Below are 23,847 nucleotides of genomic sequence, written 5' to 3'. Positions count from 1 at the left end.
GTTCTTTCCCCTGGGTTTGGGGAGTCCAGAACTAGAGGGTTACGGTTTAGGGTGAGAGGGGAAAGATATAAAAGGGGCCTTTCTCACCCAGAGGGTGGTACGTGTGTGGAATGAGCTGCCAGAGGAAGTGGTGGGGGCTGGTACAATGACAGCATTTAAAAGGTGGATGGGGACAGGGATAGGAAGGGATTGGAGGGATATGGGCCAAGGGCTGGCAGGTGGGACTAGATTAGGTTAGGGATATCTGGGTCGGCACGGACAGGTTGGGCCGAAGGGTCTGTGTCTGTGCTGTACATCTCTATGACTCTGAGAGTGAGTGGGGGACAGCAGGAGACTGGGAGAGTGTGAGGGGGATCAATGGTGGGGAAGGGGGACAGCAAGACAGGAGGAAGGAGAGGGAGGGGAGCAAGGGGGGATCAACGAGAGTGAGGGGAAGGAGGGGGAAGAGGGAGGGCAGCGAGAGCGTGGGGGAGAGGGGTCAGGGAGGATGACAAGGGGATCAACAGGGGGGGCAGGGAGGGGCAGTGAGAGAACGAGGGGCAGGAAGAGAGAAAGGGTTGGGGAGAGAGATGAGTAGTCAGAGGGGGCACGAAGTGAGGGAGGGGGTGCTGAGAGAGAGGAAGTGGTGCCCTGGGAGCGAAGACAGAGCAGCACCCCCAGTTGAGGGTGTGGGAGGAATTCGCTGGACAGGGGGCTCGGGGAGGAAGTGCTCGTGGGGTTATGGGGGAGGGGAAGGGGGTAGACATGCCCGAGAGAGTGGGGCTGAGGGGGAGGAGGGTGGGGACACAGAGGGAAGGGGAGGGGGTGGCTGGAGTGAGCCGGTAAACGGTAACGCCGGGAGCGCGCGGCGACGGGGAGAGGCTCGCCCTGTTCCGATCCCCAGGCTCAGCTGGAGAACGACGCGTCAGGAGAGGGCGCCCACTCTCGGTCCGCGACCCGCTTCCCACACACGCCCGCTCCCCCGACAGCCGGGAGCGACCCACGCGTCCCGCTCAACCCCACCCCCAACCCACCCAAACCAGGACAGGCGGGCGAGAAGCTGCCAGCGGGGGGGCCCGCACTCACCCAGCGGCTGCCCCGCAATGATCCGACCGTCCTCGGCGGCCACTGCCGTCCGGGCGGTGCGCTCGTTGGCGTACTGGACGAAGGCGTAGCCCTTGTGCACCGAGCAGCCGACGATCTTGCCGTACTTGGCGAAGAGCACCTCCACGTCGGTCTTCTTCACCACGGCCGTGTTCAGGTTGCCGATGAACACCCGGGAGTTCAGCGACCGCGGGTCGTTCTTGTTGGTGACGTTGCTGGCCATCAGCTTGGCGGCCATGAGGCTGTCGTACCCCTGGGGAGGAGAGGGGAGAGGGGGAGAGGGGGAAGGGGGGGTTTGTCGGAAGAGAAGGAGACGCCGTTGAGCCATCGGTGAAACGAGCCGACTCCCGCTCCTGAATCCTGGCACCACCCAGCCCCCCCCTCCCCCAACTTCCTGATTTGCGAGGGGTCATCAGGTATTCCTGCTCCATCACCCTCCTTCCTCCTCCTGCCTCGGAGACCGAGCGCTCGCTTGCCCGGCCTCACCTGCCGCGGAGATCGCCCCCTCCTTACCCCTCAGTCTCCCCCCCCACCCCCTCGCGAAGTATCCCACCATATCCCCCATGCAAGAGTAGAGCGTTCCTATGAAACGTTTCATCATGGCGACAAGTGAAGGAGCGTTAATTCACGCGGTGCGGGGTGGGGGGAGAATCTTCGCTTGCTCTCGTGAAAATCCTGCTATCATCTAGCCAAAACGAGTGTGGCTCTTGCAGAAGAGTGACCTCTCTCAAAGAGAGGGGGCTGTACTTAAGATATCTCACTGGGAGGGGGTGCGTGCGGGGAGCACACTAGTCATTTCGGGCGCCGCTGGCTGTAGGAGTTCAGCAAATCCCGCGAGCGGACTCGCATTTACGTAGCGCCCCCCCCCCCCCGGACCAGGTCGCTGCCGTTTCTCGGACCCGTTGGCCGAGGGAGAGAGCGCCCGCGCGCGCGGCGGCCCCCCCCCCCCCCCCCCCCCTCGCCGTCATTTCTCTTCCCTTACGCTCGCGGTCGGGAGGGAGGTGAAAAATAACGAGAATAATCCGCTCCTATCTCCCGAGGGATTACCGCCCGCGCGGCCAGGCGGGGCACAGAGAAGACCCGTTGTCGCAGCCCGCCGGGACGGCAGCACCGTGACGCTCCCTCGGGACGGCGGGCACCCCTTCCGCCAGGACTGCTGCCCCAGCACCGTGTCTTTCCCCCTCCCCCAGAGGGAACGGTGACACCAGACCCCCAGCGTCGCGGCTGAGTCCTAGGCGTGGCCGCGCCTATCGCCTCGCCTACCCAGCCAGTGAGACCGAACCCCTCTGGCATCGCCGAGGAAGCTCAGGCTGGGTTGGGGATGGGGAAGAGGCGCCGTGGGGGAGCTGAGCCGGGTACAGTCGTGCGGTCCGGGCGTCGATAACACCGCCGAGCGACCAGGGGGCTTTTCGTGACACGTCACTCCCCCCAGAGGGTGCGACGGGGGCACGTGGAAAGACCGGACAGGGGGTGTGGGCACACACACACACACAGAGCACCACCTACACCTTCCAGGCAGCGACACTCAGCGAAACCCCCAGGCGGGGCTGGTTCAATGTTACCCTTCCCCTTCCCCTGGGGACGCCCAAGTGTCGCCAACTCAGAAGCCGCCACTCAGCCCAGTGCGCCCACCCTCGGCCAACTTGCGCCACACCTTCACGCGGCTTCTTTAGGACCGGAAGGGGCGTGTTTTGTTTTGATAAAGCTCAACCCCAGAGATAAAGCCCGACAGAGTCGGCCAATTCCGAGACCTACTCTTTGGCGGAGCCCCCGGGGGGGGGGGAACTGCCCAACGTTTGCTGGCCAGCCCTCCCTGGCCTGAGGGCCTGGCGTCTGCCATTTCTGGGGAAGGTGGGGAAACGCAGTCAAAACTCAAGCCTGGGAACACAAACGCCGGGGTCAAACAGAGTCAGCGACGGAGGGTCTGAAGGGAAGTCAGGCCCGGCCTAGGCACTGCAGCTTTTCAGGGATGGAACGCGGGAGAGAGTTGGTCCTGGAGGGGCATCCAGTGGGTGCCATTTACCTGGGACTCGCTAAAGGGGTTTCTCCCTCCCCAACCACCCACCTCTCCCAATAACAGATGGGCGTATAAAAGTAACACGCGTGAGACTGGAGCTGGCGAGCGACTGGGAGTGTAGTAATGAGGGTCCGATCCGCAGGCAGTGGGGATAAACAAATCCATTTTCGCGGTGGCAGTCAGGGGTGAGGGGTCACGGGGATTGGCGCTTGGACCTCCCAGCTGGTGGGTGGCATCTCACAGACGCCTAGGAGGTTGGAATGGAACCGCACAGGGTAAAGACAGGAAGGATGTTCCTGGTGACCTGGGAGGGCAGAAACGGGAGGCAGGGAGAGGCAGAGGGGTGCAGGTTCGAGGGGCCGAGCGGACTCCTCCCGCTCCGATTTCGGTTTGTGGGTCCCAGACGGGAGCGCCTGCGCGCTGCGGGGTTCACCGACGTGGGGATTGGGATCCCGGGGCCTCTGGAACGCCGCCCCGGTGGCATTGCGGACCCGGGACAACGCCGCCTGAACGCACAGGGAGGGTCAGCCCCGCGGGGCACGTTATGGGCCAGCCCAGTTGCACGGGAGGGAAGCCCAACGGGGTTTTCAATTCCGTTGGTCAAGGCGAGCTTTCAGCTCCACGTTCTGGGAGGCGACACTCTGGGGGCAGCTGTGGTGGGGAGGTATTTGACTGGACCAAGGGGTTTGGGGGAGGGGTAGGATAAGCTCACGAGGCCATTCCAAGGTGCTGTCCCAACATCCACCCCTTCCCCCTTGCACAGACCTGACCGAACCAACTTCACCCGACAGCGGCACTTCCCCCGCGGCACGGAGTGTCGCCCGCGCGCCCGCCTGCGCTGCGGAACGGCCACCCGAGAGCGCGACGGTGGGGAGCACCAGCCGTCGGGAGCGCGGCTCCTTCGTCAGGTGGCTGGTGGGGAGCCGGGACAGAGAGGACCGACAGCAAACGTTCGCGGTGAGACGCAACCGAAGTTACGGATCGGAGATAAGCTGGGGCTGCTTGGTCGGCCTGGCATCTTTCAGGATGACCACGCTGGTTTCGTATGTAAATCCCAGGACTTTTACTCCACAATCCCTTTGATAAGGAGCAGCGTTCCGAAAGTTAGTGCTTCCAAATAAACCCGTCGGACTATAACCTAGCGTTGCGTGATTTTTAAACTCTGTACACCCTGCTGCAACTCCAAATCACACGTAAAGCAGTCCTGAACACACGCCAGCGTAAATCCAAACTCTTGATGTCTGCCCAGTCTTTAACAGTTGACCAAGCTGCGAGGTACCAGGGGCTGAGCTGGATGCATAGGGGCCAGGGTCCGGCCCACTGCCTCACAAACCCCACCCAACTCCAGCTCCCTCCAAGATCTCGCAAAGGCCTCTCGATGCTCAGTAACAAGAGTCCCCACCCTCGAGGCTGAAACGGTGACCCTCACCCTGCCCTGCCTTTTGAGACAACCGCGGCTGATCTCACCTTGGCCCCGGCCCCACTCTCCCGCCCGCTCTCTGTGACCCTTCAACACATTACGCATTAAACATGCCCACCTCCCCTGGGGCCCACTGCACTCAAGCGCCATAGAGACGTACAGCGCGGAAACAGACCCTTTGGCCCATCCCGTCCGTGCCGACCCAGATATCCCGAACCTAACCCAGTCCCCGTTTGCCAGCCCCTTGGCCCATATCCCTCCAATCCCTTCCTATCCCTGTCCCCATCCACCTTTTCAATGCTGTCATTGTACCAGCCCCCACCACTTCCTCTGGCAGCTCATTCCACACACGCACCACCCTCTGGGTGAGAAAGTTACCCCCTCAGCTCCCTTTCCCCTCTCACCCTAAACCTACCCCCCTCTCGTTCTGGACTCCCCCCACCCCAGGGGGGGGAAGACCTTGTCTATTTACCCCTATCCCTGCCCCTTCATGGTTTTATAAACCAGGTCACCCCCTCAGCCTCCGACGCTCCGGGGAAAACAGCCCCAGCCTCTCCCTGTAGCTCAAACCCTCCCACATCCTTGTAAATCTTTCCTGAACCCTTTCACAACATCTTTCCGATAGGAAGGAGCCCAGAATTGCACGCGATATTCCAACAGTGGCCCTAACCAATGTCCTGTCCAGCCGCAACATGACCTCCCAACTCCTGTACTCAATACTCTGACCAATAAAGGAAAGCATACCAAACGCCTCCTTCACTATCCTATCTACCTGCGACCCCACTGTCAAGGAGCTATGAACCTGCCCCCCAAGGTCTCTCTGTTCAGTAACACTCCCCAGGACCTTACCATTAAGTGGATACGTCCTGCTAAGATTTGCCTTTCCAAAAAAATGCAGCCCCTGGCGTTTTGGGAGGATGAATTACACAAGGCTTGCCACCCATTGAGAGAAATAATTCATGGCCTCGGTTTTGAATCTGCCACATTTTGTTCTGAAATTAGCCTGCCTCACACAAGGGAAACATCCTCCCTACAGCTACTTTGCAGTCACCCTTTACCACCCTGCGCACCTCAATTCGATCTCAATTGTTTTAAACACCCAACGAGCAACGGCCTAAACTGCTCGATCTCTCCCCACAGACAGACCCCCTTCGTCCCAATCCAGCCAACCTCCAGCACAAATACATTCCCTCCTCAAATAAGGGTACCACTACTGCATTCAACTGAGCCGCCCTCAGGACCGTGCACCCGTTAGGAAGGTTACACCTCCTTTTCCTCAACTCCTGACAGGCAGAGATTCCCGACAGAGGGCTTCTGCCCGAAACCTCAACTCTCCTGCTCCTTGGGTGCCGCCTGACCTGCTGCGCTTTTCCCCAGCGCCGCTCTGATCTCCAGCATCCGCCCTTCTGCCTGCAGATCTCTCTCTCCTGCCCAATCTCCCTTTGGCGAGGGAACCTTCACCTGAGAGCGGAGCTCTGCGCACGCTCTGCGCGAGCGACGGCGCTCGGGTCTGACGGGCAGACGCTTTCGACGCCCCCAGCCAGGCTGACCCTCTTGAGCCTTTCCAACTTCTGCGCGCGTCTGAAGAGCCCCACGACGCAGAAACGGCGGAGTACAGCTAAGGAAGGACATTGGGGATCAGAGCGCTTTGGACATGCGCTGGAAACGTCGAGTACCTCCTACTCTCACCGGCAGCCCGTGTCGGTTCTGCGATGTGTGCTTTTTAACAGAGAGGGACAAACAGCTGGAAAGGAAGGTGCACTCTCTGACGGAGAAGTGATGGGTGCGTTTTATCAACCCCTTCTCCAGCACTCCCCTCCCCACTCCTTTCCTCACTGCAGCCAAAGGCAACTGCAGGATGGGAATACAAATCTTCCCTGGCCAATTTCAGGCAGCTCTTGGGCAGCAAGTCAGCCCGCTCCTTGGACTCTAACCGAGAGTGGGGAACTCGGGAAACACCCGAGGGACTAAACTTCGGGGCACTCCCACTCTGCGGCATTACACTGGACGGGGATGGGGGAGGGAGGGGGGCAAAGCAGTTACAACAGACCAGAGCTGCAGCGAGGTGGGGTGGGTTAATGAAGAGCACCGAGTTACAAGGTGAACCGCGACAGGGACATCGAGGGCGAGTGACGGGCGAACGCAGGCCGACTCACAAGGGGTGGTTTGGCGCACAGAATCGCTCCTGGCGTAATCAGAGGCCAACGCGAAAAGCGAGGCAGAGGGCAGTGGGAGAAGACACGAGCAGACCCTCAGGCTCCCACCACGGCCCCTTTAACGACCCTCAGCACTCCCCGCCGCCTCCCACCTCAAGTGCTCTTCAGCCAGCGCCACTGCGGGCCCACCCTGACCCCCTACCCCTCGTCTCCGCGAGGAGAGACCCTTCCCTGGCTGAAGGGCGAGTTCGGAACTCTCCCAGTGACCACCCCACAAGGCGACCCCAGGTTGGGCGGGGGGGGGGGGGGAGAACGTGGGGAGAGATCAGGGACGTGGAGAGTGCGGTCGCTGCTCAAGCCCCTCTGCGACGCGACTGGTGGGAGGTTTTGCTGAAACCCCTCTGGGGACCCTCAGATGGAATAAAAGGAGGGGGAGACAGGCAAGCGCGCACGCGAGATCGAGTGCACACCACAAACGTACTGCAAAAGGCAGAGAGAGAGGGGGAGAGAGACAGAGTCAGGGACACATGAAAACAGACAGGACGGTTGTCGGGGCTGGCGTGGAGAGAGAGGTGGACCAGGGGAGGGAAGATGGCAGAGGGCACCTGGGGGCTGGGCTGGGAGAGGGGGCATGATGTCAGGTGGAACACATCTCCAAAAGGGCCAGCTCACCCGCTGCGGGTTGGGGGGGGGGGGAAAACAAATAAGGGGGTGCGCGCCAGAGACAGAGTACGGCGCCGTTACAGACTCTCTCTCTCTCTCGAGGGGTGGGGATGCAAAAAAAGGCTTTGCGTTGAACCCTCCAACACTGACGGTCAGCGTTAGCGCTTTCCTCACGGCAACTGGCCAGAGAGCTCACAAGAACGACTCGGGGAAAAGCTTCCCGCTTGTCCAGAAAAAGCAAACGTCCCGGTAAGCCTCCGAGCTGGGTGGGCGATGACGGTGACCTTGCCGATTACCATAAGGGCGTCCGGTTCTCCGCTCGCTCTCAGCGAAACGAGAACACAAGGCCCACTGGGTGACAATTCCCTCTGGCGGGAGAGGCACGTGGCTGTCAGCACAACGAGGCGCCCCTCAGCAGTGGGAGGCAGCCTTCCGACAGGGTGGGTGGGTGGGTGCGGGGGGAAACGACGGTGTGACCATCAGGAGGTGGGGCTGAACCTCTGGCCGGCCAGCCAGGGCCTGCTGGTTGGCGTGATTGAGCCCAGCCTGGCCTCCCTCTCAGAGACGCACGGACAGACAGCACGGAGGCGCCTTTCACCTGGTTGCTTTAGAGTCGACTCTATTCCTCACTCGGGTGGGGGGGGTCTGAAGATGGACAAGGGACTGTCCACATGCACGAGGGAGTGCATCGGCCCTCTCCCCCCCCCTCCCATTTCGCGTGGCACCCACAGCCCCTGGGAAGGTCAGGTCTACTGACCACGCCCTGAGGAAGCCATTCAGCCCATCGCCTCCTTGCTATCAAAGCGCAAAACCCCCCCACCCCCCCTGACCTCTGCCTGCTCAGTGCAAACCATCTTTTCAGAAAGTTATCCAACTCCCCCCTCTCCCCGTTTTCTCAAAAGCCACGTCTCTGGCCTTTGAAGGAGCACCCTGGGGGTGGGCAGTCAGGAGAGGGTGCTCCCCAGCCCCAAGACGAAGGCTTGGCTTGCCCCTGGTGCCATTAGAATCGGGGGATATTCGAGGGGGCCCAGAGCTCTCGGAGGTGGGTCACGGGGATTTCACAACAAGACTGAGAATCTGTGGGGTGAAGGTTACGTCCGGACGGGAGCCTGTGCAGCTGCAGGGGCTGACGGCTCCTGCATTTACAAGTTCCTACGCTTGCCATCTCTCTCTCTCGCGCGCACGCGCGGAACTGACCCATCCTCCTGGTCCTGCGCTGTCAGAACTTTCAAACCCTAGTTTCCAAACCCCGGGCGGACTTGACCCCCCGTCCCGCTCTCGGGTCCCAGGCACCGTGCGAGTGCAGTACGTCGCTCCGCGCGGACTGCTCAAAAGTGAGGCTTTCTGGCGATGGTGGGTCTGCCCAGTTAGCGGCACCTACCCTCTCCTCCACGGGCGCAGACACCCTCCACAGGCTAGCCTTTTACCCTACCAAGTTACAGGGCGTTCAAAACCACGCTGACCTCTCCACCACAGCCTTGATCGCAACAGGCTCTCGACGGATAAACGTTTCTCTCAGAAATCTTGTTGCGGGACCGCCCAGGGACCGTGTATTCCCCCCCCGGGGCACAAGATTCGTACAGCAGGGAAACGGACACTTCGGCCCGACCGGTCTGCGTCACACTAGCCTGGTTCCCCAGCTGCCCGGTCCTGGCCCAATTCCCCCCTCCTGACCTTGCCCATGGCTGCACTTATCCCAACGTTGCCGATGGGCCTGCACCCCCATCGCTCCCCTGAACGCACGCAGCTTGCAGGGCAGAAACCGACCAGGCGTGCCGAAGGACGCGCCAAACGTTTACGCTCAGCTCCGGCCCGCTCACCTCCACTCAGGGCTACCTTTTCAGGTCTATTCTAGTGTCCGGTCTTGGGTCAGCGCTAAGCAATTATTGAGTCATAGAGATGGACAGCACTCGAACAGACCCTTCGGTCCAACATGTCTGTCCATGCCAACCCAGATATCAAGGTGCAGTAGGCCATTCTGCCCTTCCAGCCTGCACCAATATTCAATATGATGATGGTTGATCATCCTTAATCAGTATCCTGTTCCTGCCTTATCTCCATAACCCTTGATCCCACTATCTTTGAGAGCTCTGTCCAACTCTTTCTTAAATGAATCCAGAGACTGGGCCTCCACTGCCCTCTGGGGCAGAGCATTCCACACAGCCACCACTCTCTGGGTGAAGAAGTTTCTCCTCATCTCTGTCCTAAATGGTCTACCCCGTATTTTTAAGCTGTGTCCTCTGGTTCGGCACTCACCCATCAGCGGAAACATGTTTCCTGCCTCCAGAGTGTCCAATCCTTTCATAATCTTATATGCCTCAGTCAGATCCCCTCTCAGTCTTCTAATCTCAAGGGTATACAAGCCCAGACGCTCCAGTCTTTCAGTGTAAGGTAGTATCATCAGCAAATTTGCTAATGTTATTGCTGATACCATCATCTATATCATTAACATATATTGTAAAAAGCTGCGGTCCCAGCACTGATCCCTGCGGTACTCCACTGGTCACTGCCTGCCATTCCGAAATGGAGCCGTTTATCACTACCCTTTGTTTCCTATCAGCCAACCAACTTTCAATCCAAGCTGAAAATGTGTTGCTGGTTAAAGCGCAGCAGGTCAGGCAGCAACCAAGGAACAGGAAATTTGACGTTTCGGGCATAAACCCTTCATTAGGAATGAGGAAAGTGTGTCCAGCAGGCTAAGATAAAAGGTAGGGAGGAGGGACTTGGGGGAGGGGCGATGGAGATGTCATAATTTTTAATCCAAGTCAGTACTTTGCCCCCAATACCATGCGCCCTAATTTTACTCACTAACCTCCTACGTGGGACTTTATCAAAAGCTTTCTGAAAGCCCAGGTACACTACATCTACCGGATCTCCCTTGTCCATCTTCAGAGTTACATCCTCAAAAAAATTCCAGAAGATTAGTCAAGCATGATTTCCCCTTCATAAATCCAGACTGACTCTGTCCTATCCTGTTACTCCTACCCAGATGTGTTGTAATTTCATCCTTTATAATGAACTCCAGGATCTTTCCCACCATTGGGGTCAGACTAACTGGTCTATAATTTCCTGCTTTCTCTCTCCCACCTTTCTTAAAAAGTGGTACAACATTAGCCACTCTCCAATCCGCAGGAACTGATCCCAAATCTATCGAACTCTGGAAAACCAATGCATCCACGATTTCCCGAGCCACCTCCTTCAGTACCCTGGAATGTAGACCATCAGGCCCCAGAGACTTATCAACCTTCAGACCTAACAGTCTCTCCAACACCAAATCCTGGCAAATATAGATTCCCTTCAGTTCAGGTCCTTCAGTCACTGTTACCTCAGGGAGATTGCTCGTGTCTTCCCCAGTGAACACAGATCTGAAGTACCAATTCAATTCTTCTGCCATTTCTTTGTTCCCAACCCAATCTAGTCCCACCTGCCAGCGCCCGGCCCATATCCCTCCAAACCCTTCCTATTCATATACACATCCAGATGCCTTTTAAATGCTGTCACTGTACCAGCCTCCACCACTTCCTCTGGCAGCTCATTCCAAACACGTACCACCCTGTGAGAAAACGTTGCCCCTTAGGTCTCTTTTATATCTTTCTCCTCTCACCCTAAACCTGTGCCCCTCTAGTTCTGGACTCCCCGACTCCAGGGAAAAGACCATGTCGATTTACCCTATCCAAGCCCCTCATAATTTTGTAAATCTCTATAAGGTCCCCCCACAGCCTCCGACGCTCCAGGGAAAACAGCCCCAGCCTTGTCAGCCTCTCCCTGTAGCTCAAACCCTCCAACCCTGGCAACATCCTTGTAAATCTTTCCTGAACCCTTTCACAACATCTTTCCGATAGGAAGGAGACCAGAACTGAATGCAATATCCCAACAGTGGCCCTAAGCAATGTCCTGTCCATGACCTCCCAACTCCTGTACTCAATACTCTGACCAATAAAGGAAAGCATACCAAATGCCTCCTTCACTATCCTATGAACTTGCACTCCAAAGTCTCTGTTCAGCAACACTCCCCAGGACCTTACCATTAAGTGTATAAGTCCTGCTAAGATTTGCTTTCCCAAAATGCAGCCCCTCGCATTTATCGGAATTAAACTCCATCTGCCCCTTCTCAGCCTATTGGCCCATCTGGTCCCCATCCTGTTGTAATGAGGGAACCCTCTTCGCTGTCCACTACACCCTCCAATTTTGGGGTCATCTGCAAACTTACTAACTGTACCTCTTGTGGAACACCATCTGCTAGTTCACTGATCACCCGGACCCCTGAGTCACCCTGTCCCTGTGCTGACATTACTTGGTGAGACAGCGCTGCTGTATTCCCTCCAACGTTCCCAGATAACTTGCATCGCAGTTTTTTTTATATATATATATAAGCGCCGCCCCTGTTGTGTTTTGACCACATTGCAAATTCGCCCCATTTCGCTTTGGATAGCAAGGACCCTCCCTTCATCTTTTAACCGTTCACAGCTGGGATTGCCCCCTTTCTCTCCTCTGAACCCACCTGGTTCAGGCCCCAGAGACAAATCGGTTGTGACAGCAATGACCAGTCTCCAATGCAAGGTGGTAAAGGACAGGAGGGTAACCCACACCCCCACAGGCTGCCTCCTACCCTGGACTTGATTTGAATGCTTGTGGGATTAAGCACAAGATGGGGACCGCTGTTTGTGCTGCCCCTTCTACAGGTCTTGGGAGCAGAACGGCCGCTCAGTATAACACCGCTGCTTCACGGCGCCAGGGACTCTAGTTTGATCCTTGCCTCGGGGCGACTGTCTTGTATGTGGAGGTTACATATTCTCCCTGTGTCTGCGTGGGTTTCCTCCCACAGTCTAAAGATGTGCAGGTCAGGGTGGATTGGCCATGCTATATTGCCCGTCGTGTTCGATGCATGAGTCAGGGGAAAACGTAGGGGGGGGGGAATGGTTCAGGGTGGGTTGCTCTTCGGAGGGTGGGTGTGGACTGGTTGGGCTGAAGGGCCTGTTTCCACACTGTAGGGAACCTAATAATTAAAAACAAAAAAGTCTCAGGGTGCACCAGTGGGGTCAGTTGCTCCTCGCTGAGGGCTGTGCAAGCCCGCCCGCACCCCCTACCCGTCTCCCTGGAGGGTGGAACTTTCAATCTATGTGACTCCCCTCACGATCTGGAGAAGGTGGGGGGGGAAACGCAGGACCAAAAAGGTCACCCCTCATCTGAAAAGCCCAGAAAGCACAGGTGCCGATCTGGTTAGGCTCTCAGCTGTTTGTGGGATCTTGCTATGCACAATCGAGCTACTGTGCCTCCTGCATTAGGGTGGCACCTGGCAGGAAGGAGCAAGGTGGGTGGGGAGGGGGGAGACACCCAGGTTTTATATGCGTCATGCCTTTTGCTCTGAAGTGAATGAGGAGGCTCAAACACCAGACAGGATACATGCTCCTGGGGTGGGATGGGAAGAAACCGAGGGGGTTGCAAGCCAGGAAACTGCCCGCCATCAACGTTTCGGTCACTGATGGTACCGCAGCAAACCTTCCACCCTCAAAACTCTGTCGTTCCCCCCTGCCCTACCTCGACTCTCCGCCCACTCCCCATTCTGCTCTGACCTAACCTCGCCTACCCACCTAACACTTCCCCCCCTGCAACTGGCTCCAGACGATGGGTACTGTGTAGGGAGTGACGAGATGGGGGTGGATGAAGCGCTGCGGCGCGGAGGAGGGGACCCAGCGCGAGCTGGACAGACCAGCCGAGCCACACGTCTCGCTTCCACACCCTCACGTACAGCTTGGAGTGGATGGACAAACAAATGGCCGTCTTTTGGGGGCGGGGGAAAGAGGAGAAATAGTCCCAGCCTCCAAACTGTTTGTACTGCCAACATCCAGCACCTGCCTACAAATACCTATGCCAGCACACGTCACACTGCTCGGTGTTTCAGATACATTTGAGAGAGAATCCAGATAAGCGGCCTGTCGCTTAGTCAGAGAGTTGCTTGTAACAGTCATGGGAAGCAGAGGCCACAGCATCAAATCCCCTGGGGATGATAAAGCTCACCCCATCTCCTAAACAGTTCCGTACCTAAACCAAGAGGTTTCACTCAAATACGAGCACTCGATCTTTCTCGCCCCCGTGAGGAAGCTCAGTCAAGGCCTGCCCAAAACCCACACGCGCGACATTGGTAAATGCTCCCTTGTCTACCGTGATCAAGTTACCCCTTCAGTTGCGTCCAACCAGGCTTAGAACAGGTTGCCAGAAGCCCCGAGAAATTAGAAGGCACCTCATGGAGTGCAAATTCTTTTATTTAAATGCAATGTTTTGGTGCGTGGTGCTTATGTTAACAAGACGTGAACGCAGAAACCGCTGGAGAGATTCACGGTCACTTTGGCGTCGAGGCGCTGGGGGGCACCGGGAAGGGGGGGGGTGGGGGGGGGGGGGGTGGGGCACAGGGCGTGGAAAGACACCCAAGGTCTGACATCTGCACTTCCCCATCTGCTCTCGGCAGCCCCACATGAACTGGGAGGCTCGGACGGACACCGGACAAGACGGATGGTTTGACCCAAGGCACCAGGGATTCAGATTGAGACACGGGAGGGGAGGGGAAAACGAGCCAAATCAGTAACCACAGTGGGGAGGGGGGAAACAGGAGCACTTGGAAAATCGAAGGCTCTGCAATTCTGGGATGACTTGAGATTCAGCCATCGAAATTGCCAGGGCGTCTTGGAAGTGGATTCCCAGAACTTGTTTTGTCCCGAGACTCCCTCACTCTCCTTCCCACTAAGATCAGCAATTGGGAACACCAGCCAGGAAAGTATTTGCTCGGGAAACCAGGACTTTTGGGATGGGGTGCAGGTCAAGGGAAGAGAAGGAAATTCATCACCTCCCAACCGCAGCGGTTACCGTTCTCAAAGAAGCTGCTCAATCGGGAAGGCGTGAATTGGACAACCGTGCCACCTTCAGCTCACAAAAGGTCAAGAGGACTGAGTATGAAGGAATGCCACTAACCCCACAGCAGCAGCGGTCTCTAGGACTGGGCGGAGGTAGGAAGCACATACGCACAGCAGAATCTCACAGTAGGTGCAGCGATGGTGAGCTGTGTTGGTTGCCAGCTCCCCCCTCCCTTTCCCCTCAACCCCCATGTCTGGAAACACATGAAAACAAATCAAAGGACACATGTTTTGCTTATGTGTGCGCCTGCGGGGTTGGGAGGATGGATGGAGTCATGGGAGGGGAGGAAGAAGGGGTGGGAGGTTGGGGGGATTCGGGGAATAGAGCGTGAACAGCAAGAGAAACTCATGACTTGGTGCGACCAAAAGTAAAAGCATGTTTGGGATCGTTCCCCCGAACAAAAGTAACCCGCTGCTGAATTCAAGGCCCACTGACAGGAGGGGGCAGGGAACGGAAGGGAAAAAAAATTTCACCTTCTGCTCAAACGTGACACCAGAGTCCAACGGCTTTAGAAAAATATACAGGCGCTAAAAAAAACACATCCGGCTACCCCAAAAACCCTCTAAAAAGGCACTACTTAACTGTAAAAATCGAAAGGAGGGGAGGGGGAAAAGAGGGAGCTGCATAAAAATATCTATGTTATATATGCTCTCTAAATACCATCAATATAAAACGTTCAAAAACTTTAAAAATTGCACTTATACACTTAAAATTCAACAGTTCGATTCAAGCTTGAAAAAAAAAGAGAAAGGCAGAATCAAGATTGATCCGATGTAAAATGTTCAGAGAGTTTTTTTTATAAACAGCTCGAGTAGGTAGTATTAAAAAGGGGGGAAAACACCGCAAGAAAAAGAGAGAAGTTAAAAACCTTTGTTCTTAAAAAAAAAGCCACTCGCTCAGATTTCGTTTCAAATTAAAGTCTGACCCAAAAACGACTCTAAAGCTAAATATATAAAAGTCACAAACAAAGTGCGCTTTTGGGAAATCGACTCAACGCACACCTCTAACACTACAGATTAAGTTTTTTTAAAAAAAGTTATACAGAGTATATAGCGTTGCATTTTAAAAAAAGGAAAATATTTTGTAACTCTTAAACACTCGTCAGCTTTAAAAAACGTTTTCTTGAAAAAAAAATGTTGGTGCTTACTTCTGCATTCATGTTGATCTTATAGAGAGGCCCAAACTGGCTGTTTTAATGGAAAAAGTGTCCACAAAACTGCAAATATAAAAAAAATCAAAAGTACAAAAGTTCAACAGATGAAATTTCGAGTAGGGAAAAACCTTCCAAACAGTTTTTTTTAAAATAAAAAAATAGGCTGAAAACCAACTTTACTTCTTCCTCCCCCCTCCACCCCCACCCCGGGGACGCAAGGGGAGGAGGGTGCGTAACCATTGGCCCACATTGACTTTGCTATCTCACGTGCAGTAGCAGTTCTTTTGCCAGCACTGAACTGCTGGGCAGAACATGCACTCTCCCTCCCAGTCACACCACAAGTGGAAGCCCACTGCAAACCCACTCGTTTGTACTTTGTGGGAGGGGAAAAGCAGACACCTCGGATTTAATTCATGGAAATGCAGCCACCCAGGAATTTTGACTGCGACCATCTCGCGCCTGTCCCGTTCATCAACGCCTCAATTGGAGCAGTAATGGAGAGCCAATTTGTTTTTTTTTGATGCTCCCCGTCCCCTTCCGAAGGGAGAACACAGACAACAGAAAAATAAGTCTTTGGATTCACGGCCAATTAACCCGGAGACGTTGATGACAACCTCAAGTCAATTCTAAACGTTTCCGAGTTGCAGATGTAAAAGCCAACATCAGATAGGTGTTTTCCATTTAAAAACAACAACAACAAAAAAAGGGTGTGTTTAGAACAAAACATTTTAAAGCGTTAAAACATTTTTACAAAAAAAAAGTCAGCAATGCTTTCAAAACAGGAAGCACGGGGGAGGGTGGGGGTGAGGGAGAAGAATGGCCTTGAATTTTGAAGAAAGCTGAATACAAAAAAAATTTGTATCACTTCCCCATAAGCGGAAGGTTCGCAAATCAAAATTGTTCCCGAAACGGCAACAAAACTTTAAACTTTTTTTTTGTGGGGAGGGGGGGGGAGAGGGAACTTATTTAAAAATAAACCCAAATTATTTCCAGAATTGTTTGTTGCACGAGAGAGAAAAAAAATAAAGTGGACATTTGAGGTACAAAATATTTCATTTTCCTCTTTTTAACAAATGCCAGATACTCGGAAAAGCACAAAACACTCTAATTCAAAAGAGGTTTTTTTTAAAAAAAACCCAGAAATGTTCAACTTTCGCCCCAATAACTTCAAACTTCTCCCACAAAATACACTCGCGAAAGTGCAAAAACACGCCTTAAGAAGTATTTCATGTCCTTTTTACGTAGAAAACACTCATCAAAAATGGCATCTGAACGGTGATAATGATAGTGTAAAACTTTACATCCAACAGCAAAATTGCAAAAATATCGTTCTCTATGGTAAAAAAAAATCACACTTCTAAAAAGCTTTCCGTTGTCAAGTGTAAAATGCAAATAAAATATCAAAAAGTTTTCAATCTTTAAAAAGAAAACGCAATTCTAAGACTTCTTCCCCCTCTCCAAAAAAAGGGCAAATCATGGAATTTTTCTGGCCAAGTTTAAAACCAGGAAGCTCTCCAAAGTAAAAAAATTTTTTTTTTTTTAAAAAATCACTTTAAAAAGTGCACGTTGCACATGTTTAAAAATAGTGACTGGCTCTCGGCAAGGGAGTATTTTGATAGGAGTTTTAACAATTCAATTTGCAATCATAAATATATATAAACACATTAGAGGTTTGAATTTATAATATTTTAATAGGTTTAGAAAACACTCATCATTTTATTTATTTTTAGTTTATATGCATTTAAATATTTACACTTATGGAAACAATTATTTGTAGCTGTAATTCAATTCAGAACGTGTAACTTTAGAAGAATGAACATTAAGTCTCAGATGAACGTATAGTTTAATTTTTCTTACGCCAAAACGTGATTAGAGATAAAATGCGATATTTCATAGAAACTATTAAACATATTGAGGGTGACATTAAATCATAATTGCATTTAGTTATAATTAAGCACATTTTAGATAATTTTAACGAACTGTGAAACTTCTAGGTATATTAAACTGTTTATAAGATTATATATATTTAATTGAATTCACAACTAAATCTTTTCAAACCGAATGTGTACATTTTCAATTTGATTCTATAGCCTGATATTAAACACCAAAATAATTTGCCTTCAAGCCCATGATTAAAAATTGTAATTACATTACAATTAGATCTATTCAGACAGAATGCCCACAATTAAATATTAACTAACTTAAAAGAAAAATAATCAGATTGTCCAGAAATCAAACAAGAACCTAATACTAGCATCAGCGAAAAGGTATTTAGCAACCTTTGTTGAAAACAAAGTGGCAGAATAAACTTTTAGTTTCAATTCAGGCGATTTGGTCAAACACACAGAGAAAACATAACTATTTAAGCAATCAGATCTTTCGCGTTTATTTTGTCAATTATATTCTACCAAGGAAATTTCAGCTTTGAGCAAGGATTTACTGTATACTGAAGGACTATTCACGTTGGTGTAGTAGTTATATTATAAACTGCACAACTTACACAAAAAGAGAGCTGCTTTCGGTTTAACAACAAGGATTCACTAAATGTTTTACTTAGTTAGGCATCCATAAAGCGAAATGTCAATTGCTTGGCTGTAATTAGGGAAGGAGAGATTTTTGGGAGTTTGATTTAGCAAATATTCACCACCAGATTATTGCGCTAATTTTTCATAAACTAAAATCTAAAACTAATAAACGCTCACTTTAGTTAACAACAAAAGGATGGTCAATTTCAACAAAACATTCAATTACACTCACATCTGCAGCTTAGATAGAATTTGTATCACTGTTTAAAAAAAAGAATAAAAGTTTAGATGCAATAACCAGCACACCGATAATCAGATTAAGCACTGGGATTATTTTCTGCAGAGTATAATTTGAATTTGGGGGGGGGGAACAAACGAGCGCGTTTAGGATTAGGAAAAATGAGAATTTACATTAAAACAGACCTGGCGTTAAAAAGGTGGCTTTGTTAAAGAATCGAACTGCACACGTGGAGGTTTTTTTTAAAGAAAAAGAACAGAGATTTAGTTAGAATTGAGGCAGGTTTAACAGCGACTAGACTTTACCTATTGTAGATTACGATTTAGCATTTGCAGATTTAAAGCTCTTTACGAGCAGCTCCTTAATTAGGTGCCTAACCATGTCGTTTATATATATTTATTCACCGTCTCAAACAGAGAGAAAAAAATGACCCAGGCCCTAGATCTCCTTGCCCACCCCACCCACGATCTCTCAGACCCTTCCCTCCCCAAAAAATGGGGGGGGGAAAAAAAAATAGACAATCAGATTGCTTCGTAATTTTGTTTTTTTAAAAAACCCCACTAACACAACCTGTCTCTTCCCCCCCCCACCACCACCCCAACCCACCCATCAAAACGACCCACCCCTCTCTTATTGCCGTTTCTTTCAATAACGTTGTACTCACCGAGAGGACAAAACCCAGAGAGGGGATTGGGAGGGGGGGGAAAAAAAAAGAGATAGAGTAAGGGGGCACAAGAGAAGGGGAGAAGTGGAGGTGATGATAGAAGAGGGAGGGCTGGTTTTTTATGCCCCCTTCCCCTCTCTCGCTTGTTGGGGTCTTATTTTTTGCGTGTGTGGGGGGGGGGGGAAAGGAATTATTCAAAGAAGATGATCAAAAAAAAAGGGAAATGGACTCTAAAATGCAACAAAAAGGTGGGTGATGAAATGGGGGGGGGGGGCGGTGGCGATCCTAGTGGGCTTTGGAGGGAAAGGATTGTGGGGCCTACTTTGGATATTCAAAAAAAAAGGAGGGGTGCCTGACGGGGTTCGGAGGGACCTACTTTGGATGCTAGAAAAAGTGCAAGGGGGAGGGAGGGGAAGGAAAGAGAGAAAGGAGAAGACGTCAGGGCAGAGAGAGAGAGAAATAAAGGAGGGGGTGAACTGGGGGGGGGAGGGAGATCAATAAACAAGTGAGGAGCGTGTGGGGAAGGAAGGAAGGAGAAATATAATGAGCGTGTGTGTGTGGGGAAGGAAAAGATGTCAGGGCAGAGAGAGACAGGAACCTAATAGAAAGGAGGGTGGGGGAAGAGAGAGAGATATAAAGCTTGAGTGGGGGGTGGGGAGGATGATGTCAAGGCACAGAGAGAGAGAGAGAGAGAGAGAGAGGAAATGTGATAGAAAGGGTGGTGTAATGGAGGGAGAAGAGAGTTATAGAGAGAGAGTGTTTTGGGGTGGGGAAGGTGTCAGGGCACAGAGAAAGGAAGGAATCAAACAGAAAGGAAGGGGGATTGTAATGGAGGGAAGGGAGGTAAGAAGAGAGAGTGAGTGAGTGTGTGTGTGGAAGGAAAAAGGAGAAGATGTCAGGGCAGAGAGACAGAAAGAGAGCGAAAAAGAGGAGAGGAATTGAAACAGAAATGAAGGGGGGGTTTGTAATGAAGGGAAAAGAGAGAGAGATAGATATAAAAGAGCGCGCGAGCGGGGGAAGGAAGAGATGTCAGGGCAGAGAGAGAGAGAGAGGGAAAAAACAAAGACAGAGTGAGAAAAAATGAGAGAGAGATAAAAGAGAGGGAAAAACAAAGAGTGAGGAAGAAATGAGAGGGAGAGAGAGGGGGAAAATTAAATAGAAAAAGGAGAAAAATTAAATAGAGAGAGAGAATTAAAGAGAGAAAAAAATTAAATAGAAAGAGAAAAAATAAAGAGAGAGGGAGGGGGGGAAAAAAGCAAAAGAGAGAGTAAAAAAACCGAGAGAGAGAGAGAGAGAGAGTGAAAAGGAGGAGAGAGGGAAAAACAACTCTATATTAAATAACAAAAAGCAGCGGCGGCGGGAGAGAGAGGGAGGAGAGGGAGAGGGAGAGGGGGGTAATAACCGAGCAGCTCAGGGCACCCCGGACACAGAGAGGGAGAGGGGGAAGGTGATAGAGAGAGAGAGAGGGAAGGAGAGAGAGGGGGAAGGAGAGAGAGGGGGAAGAAGAGAGAGGGAGTGAGGGAGAGAGAGAGAGGGAGTGAGGGAGAGAGAGAGAGGGAGTGAGGGAGAGAGAGAGGGAGTGAGGGAGAGAGAGAGGGAGTGAGGGAGAGAGAGAGGGAGTGAGGGAGAGAGAGAGAGAGGGGGAGAGAGAGAGAGAGGGGGAGAGAGAGAGAGAGAGGGGGGTAATAACCGAGCAGGTCAGGGCACCGTGGACAAGAGAGAGAGAGAGAGGGAGGGGGAGAAAGGTGATACAGAGAGAGAAGGAGGGAGGGAAGGTGATAGAGGGAGTGAGGGAGAGAGAGAGAGAGAGAGAGAGAGGGGGATATTAAATAAAAATATAACAATAATAATAATAACACACCACCCGGGAGAGAGAGAGAGAGAGAGAGAGAGAGGGAAGGTGATAGAGGGAGTGAGGGAGAGAGAGAGACAAAATGGCGACGGGGGGAAGACAAAGAGAGAGAGAGGGAGGGAGGGATATTAAATAAAAATATAATAACAACACACCACCCGGGGGGGGGAGAGGGGGAAGGTGATAGAGGGAGGGAGGGAGAGATAGTAACTTTGTTTTTTTTAAAGAGAGAGAAAGGGGAAGGTTACACAGATATGTATCAGTTTCCCGCCCCCCTCCCCCCGGCTCTGAGCTGTTGTATGTTATTTTAAAGGGGGGGGGTAAAGGGGAGGAAGGAGGGTTATATATAAATAAATAATAATAATAATAAACGGAAAGGCGCGCGCTCCGGCCGCGGACTCGGGACGACACACAAAATGGCGGCCACCGAGAGGGAGAGAGGGTGGAGGAGGAGGAGGAAGGGAGGGCGGGACTTCCGCCGCGCACGCCCGTCCCCCATTGGGTAGGCGAGTCCCGCCCTGGGGGCCGTCGCCCCATTGGGCCGTTGAGTGGGGGAAGGATGAGGATCCTGACCCGCCGCCCTCCCCCTATTGGTCCAAACGGCCGTCGGTCACAATCGGGTTCCCCGCCCCCTTCCCCTGTTGGTCACAATGAGGGAGGGAGGGGGCGGGGCGGGGCGGGGCGGGGCGGCTCACGCCTCCTCACATCCTATTGGGCCAACACCGACCGTCGGTCACGGGAGGATTCCCCGCCCCCTTCCCCCGTCGGACACAATCAAGGGGGCGGGGCGGCTCACGCCTCCTCACCTCCTATTGGGTCAACACCGGCCGTCGGTCACGGTAGGATTCCCCGCCCCTTCCACGTCGGTCACAATGAAGGGGGCGGGGCGGCTCACGCCTCCTCACCTCCTATTGGGCCAACACTGGTCACGGTCGGGGAAGCCCCGCCCCCTTCCAGCAGCGCCCCATCGGGCGAGAGGGCCAACGACATCACTGCGATGTCGGCGTCGCTCCCCGTCACCCCATTGGGCGAGGGGGCCGTCGGTCACAGCCGCGTCCCGCCCCTTCCCGCGCGCCATTTTTCGTCACAATGGGAGCCCCCTCCACCCTCAGGCCGCATTGGGCCACAGGACCGACGGTCGCCGCCGCTCCTCGTCACCCCATTGGGCGAAAGGGCCGTCGGTCGCAGTTCAGGTCCCGCCTCCCCACACCCCATTGGTCCGACGGTCACGGTCAGGTCCCGCCTCCCTGTGTCCTATCGCGCTCATTGCACACCTGCCACCATCGGCTCCCACTGACCGTCACCTCATTGAGCTAAACGGCCGTCGGTTACAGTCAGGGCCCGCCCCCGCCACCCTATTGGGCGATTGCTTCACCGATCGTCGGTGGAGTCCCGCCCTCCTCATCCCATTGGGCTAACCGCCCATCAGTCAGACACGCGACCGTCGTTCCGTCGCCCCATTGGACTAACGGCTCGCTGATCGGCGGCGAGGTCCTGCCCCCGGCGTCCCATTGGATGATTAACCCGTCCGTCAATTCGGAACTCCGCCCCTAACGGGAACGCCCTTATCTATTGGATGCGTCACCCTACGTCAACATTCGCGCCCCAGGCTCTCGTGCCCATTGGATGGCACCACCTCCCGTCGACGACCATTGGCCACCGCTCCGCCCGAGGCACGGACTGTCGCGTCGTCTGATTGGACAGCATCGCCGTTCGTTACAGCCCGCCCGCACCCGATTGGTGGACGTCGCTGTCTATCAATCAAGAGGTGCTGCTATCCGGACCCCTATTGGATATTGTGTCTGTCCGTTAACGGGGAGCGCCTACCATTGGCCGATTCTCGCAACCTACCCTCCCCCCGGGTGCACCCTTCATCAAGTCCTGGCTAAGCAAAGGGGTGAAAGGTCGTGGGAGTTCAAAGGTTATCGGGTCTGTTAGGGTGAAATGTGGGGAGGTCAAAGGTCATCAGGTCGGTGATGGGGTGTATGGTTATTGGGGTGGCAGAGGGGTTAAAGGTTATCAGGGAAACAATGGGGTGAAAGTTTATCAAGGTGGTAATGGGGTGAAAGGTTATTGGGGCAACAATGGGGTGAAAGGTTATCAGGGTGGTGATGGGGTGAAAGGTTATTTGGATGATGGGGTGAAAGGTTATTGGGGCAACAATGGGGTGAAAGGTTATCAGGGTGGTGATGGGGTGAAAGGTTATTTGGATGATGGGGTGAAAGGTTATTGGGGCAACAATGGGGTGAAAGGTTATCAGGGTGGTGATGGGGTGAAAGGTTATTTGGATGATGGGGTGAAAGGTTATCAGGGTGGTGATGGGGTGAAAGGTTATGAGGCAACAATGAGGTGAAAGATTATTGAGGCGGTGATGGGGTGAAGGGTTATTGGGGCGGTGATAGGGTGAAAGGTTATTCGGGTGATGGGGTGAAGGGTTATTGGGGCGGTGATAGGGTGAAAGGTTATTCGGGTGGTGAGGGTGAAAGGTTTTCGGGAGAGGGGGTGTGTAAAGTTATCAGGGCGGTGATGGGGTGAAGGGTTATTGGGGTGGTAGGTTACTGGGGTTAGGGGCTGTGTAACGTTATCGGGGAGTACAGTAATTGGGGTGGTGTGTGAGAGGGGGAATAAGGTTATCAGGTAGTCAGGAAGAAACTTTCCCCCTTGGCTGGTGGATGGTGATGGGGTGTACAGATTTAAGGTCAGGGGGGCAGGAGATTCAGACACCGTCTTTCCACCCAGAGGGTGGTGGGGAATCTCAGGTTCACTGCCTGTAAGGGTGGGAGAGACGGAAACCCTCCACACGTCGAAAGGGGGATTTGGACGTGCACTTTGCAATGCCAAGAGCGCGGGGTCAGGTGCTGGCAAATGGGGTTCGGACAGTCAGGTGGTTGTTCCTGAACCAGGCAGACCCAATGTCGTGGACTCCCGCATCCCACAAATAAAAAATGACGGAAAAATAAAGCTTAAACCAAAACGGTTTCTGATTGTCAAGGCCCAGGTCTTCCTGTTTGTAAACTGCTGCCTCACAGCGCCTGAGACCCGGGTTCAATCCCCGCCTCAGGCGACTGACTGTGTGGAGTTTGCACGTTCTCCCCGTGTCTGCGTGGGTTCCCTCCGGGTGCTCCGGTTTCCTCCCACAGTCCGAAGATGTGCGGGTCAGGTGAATT

General features: G+C 53.1%; 1 protein-coding gene across 1 annotated transcript; it reads right to left on the bottom strand.

Moving 5' to 3' along the window:
- Positions 1–904: 904 nt before the first annotated feature.
- Positions 905–22,000, bottom strand: LOC132807061 (heterogeneous nuclear ribonucleoprotein C). The gene is made up of 3 exons (XM_060821364.1): positions 21,955–22,000; positions 15,396–15,464; positions 905–1,336 (listed from the first exon to the last, which is right to left on the bottom strand). The coding sequence occupies exons 2-3, from the start codon at positions 15,405–15,407 to the stop codon at positions 905–907; spliced, it is 444 nt and encodes a 147-aa protein (XP_060677347.1). The 5' UTR covers positions 15,408–15,464; positions 21,955–22,000.
- Positions 22,001–23,847: the final 1,847 nt, after the last annotated feature.

This window comes from Hemiscyllium ocellatum (genome assembly GCF_020745735.1).
Source record: "Hemiscyllium ocellatum isolate sHemOce1 chromosome 27 unlocalized genomic scaffold, sHemOce1.pat.X.cur. SUPER_27_unloc_1, whole genome shotgun sequence".
Taxonomy (NCBI): domain Eukaryota; kingdom Metazoa; phylum Chordata; class Chondrichthyes; order Orectolobiformes; family Hemiscylliidae; genus Hemiscyllium; species Hemiscyllium ocellatum.
The sequence above is the reverse complement of the archived record's forward strand: the minus strand, read 5'-3'. Positions and strand labels throughout refer to the sequence as shown.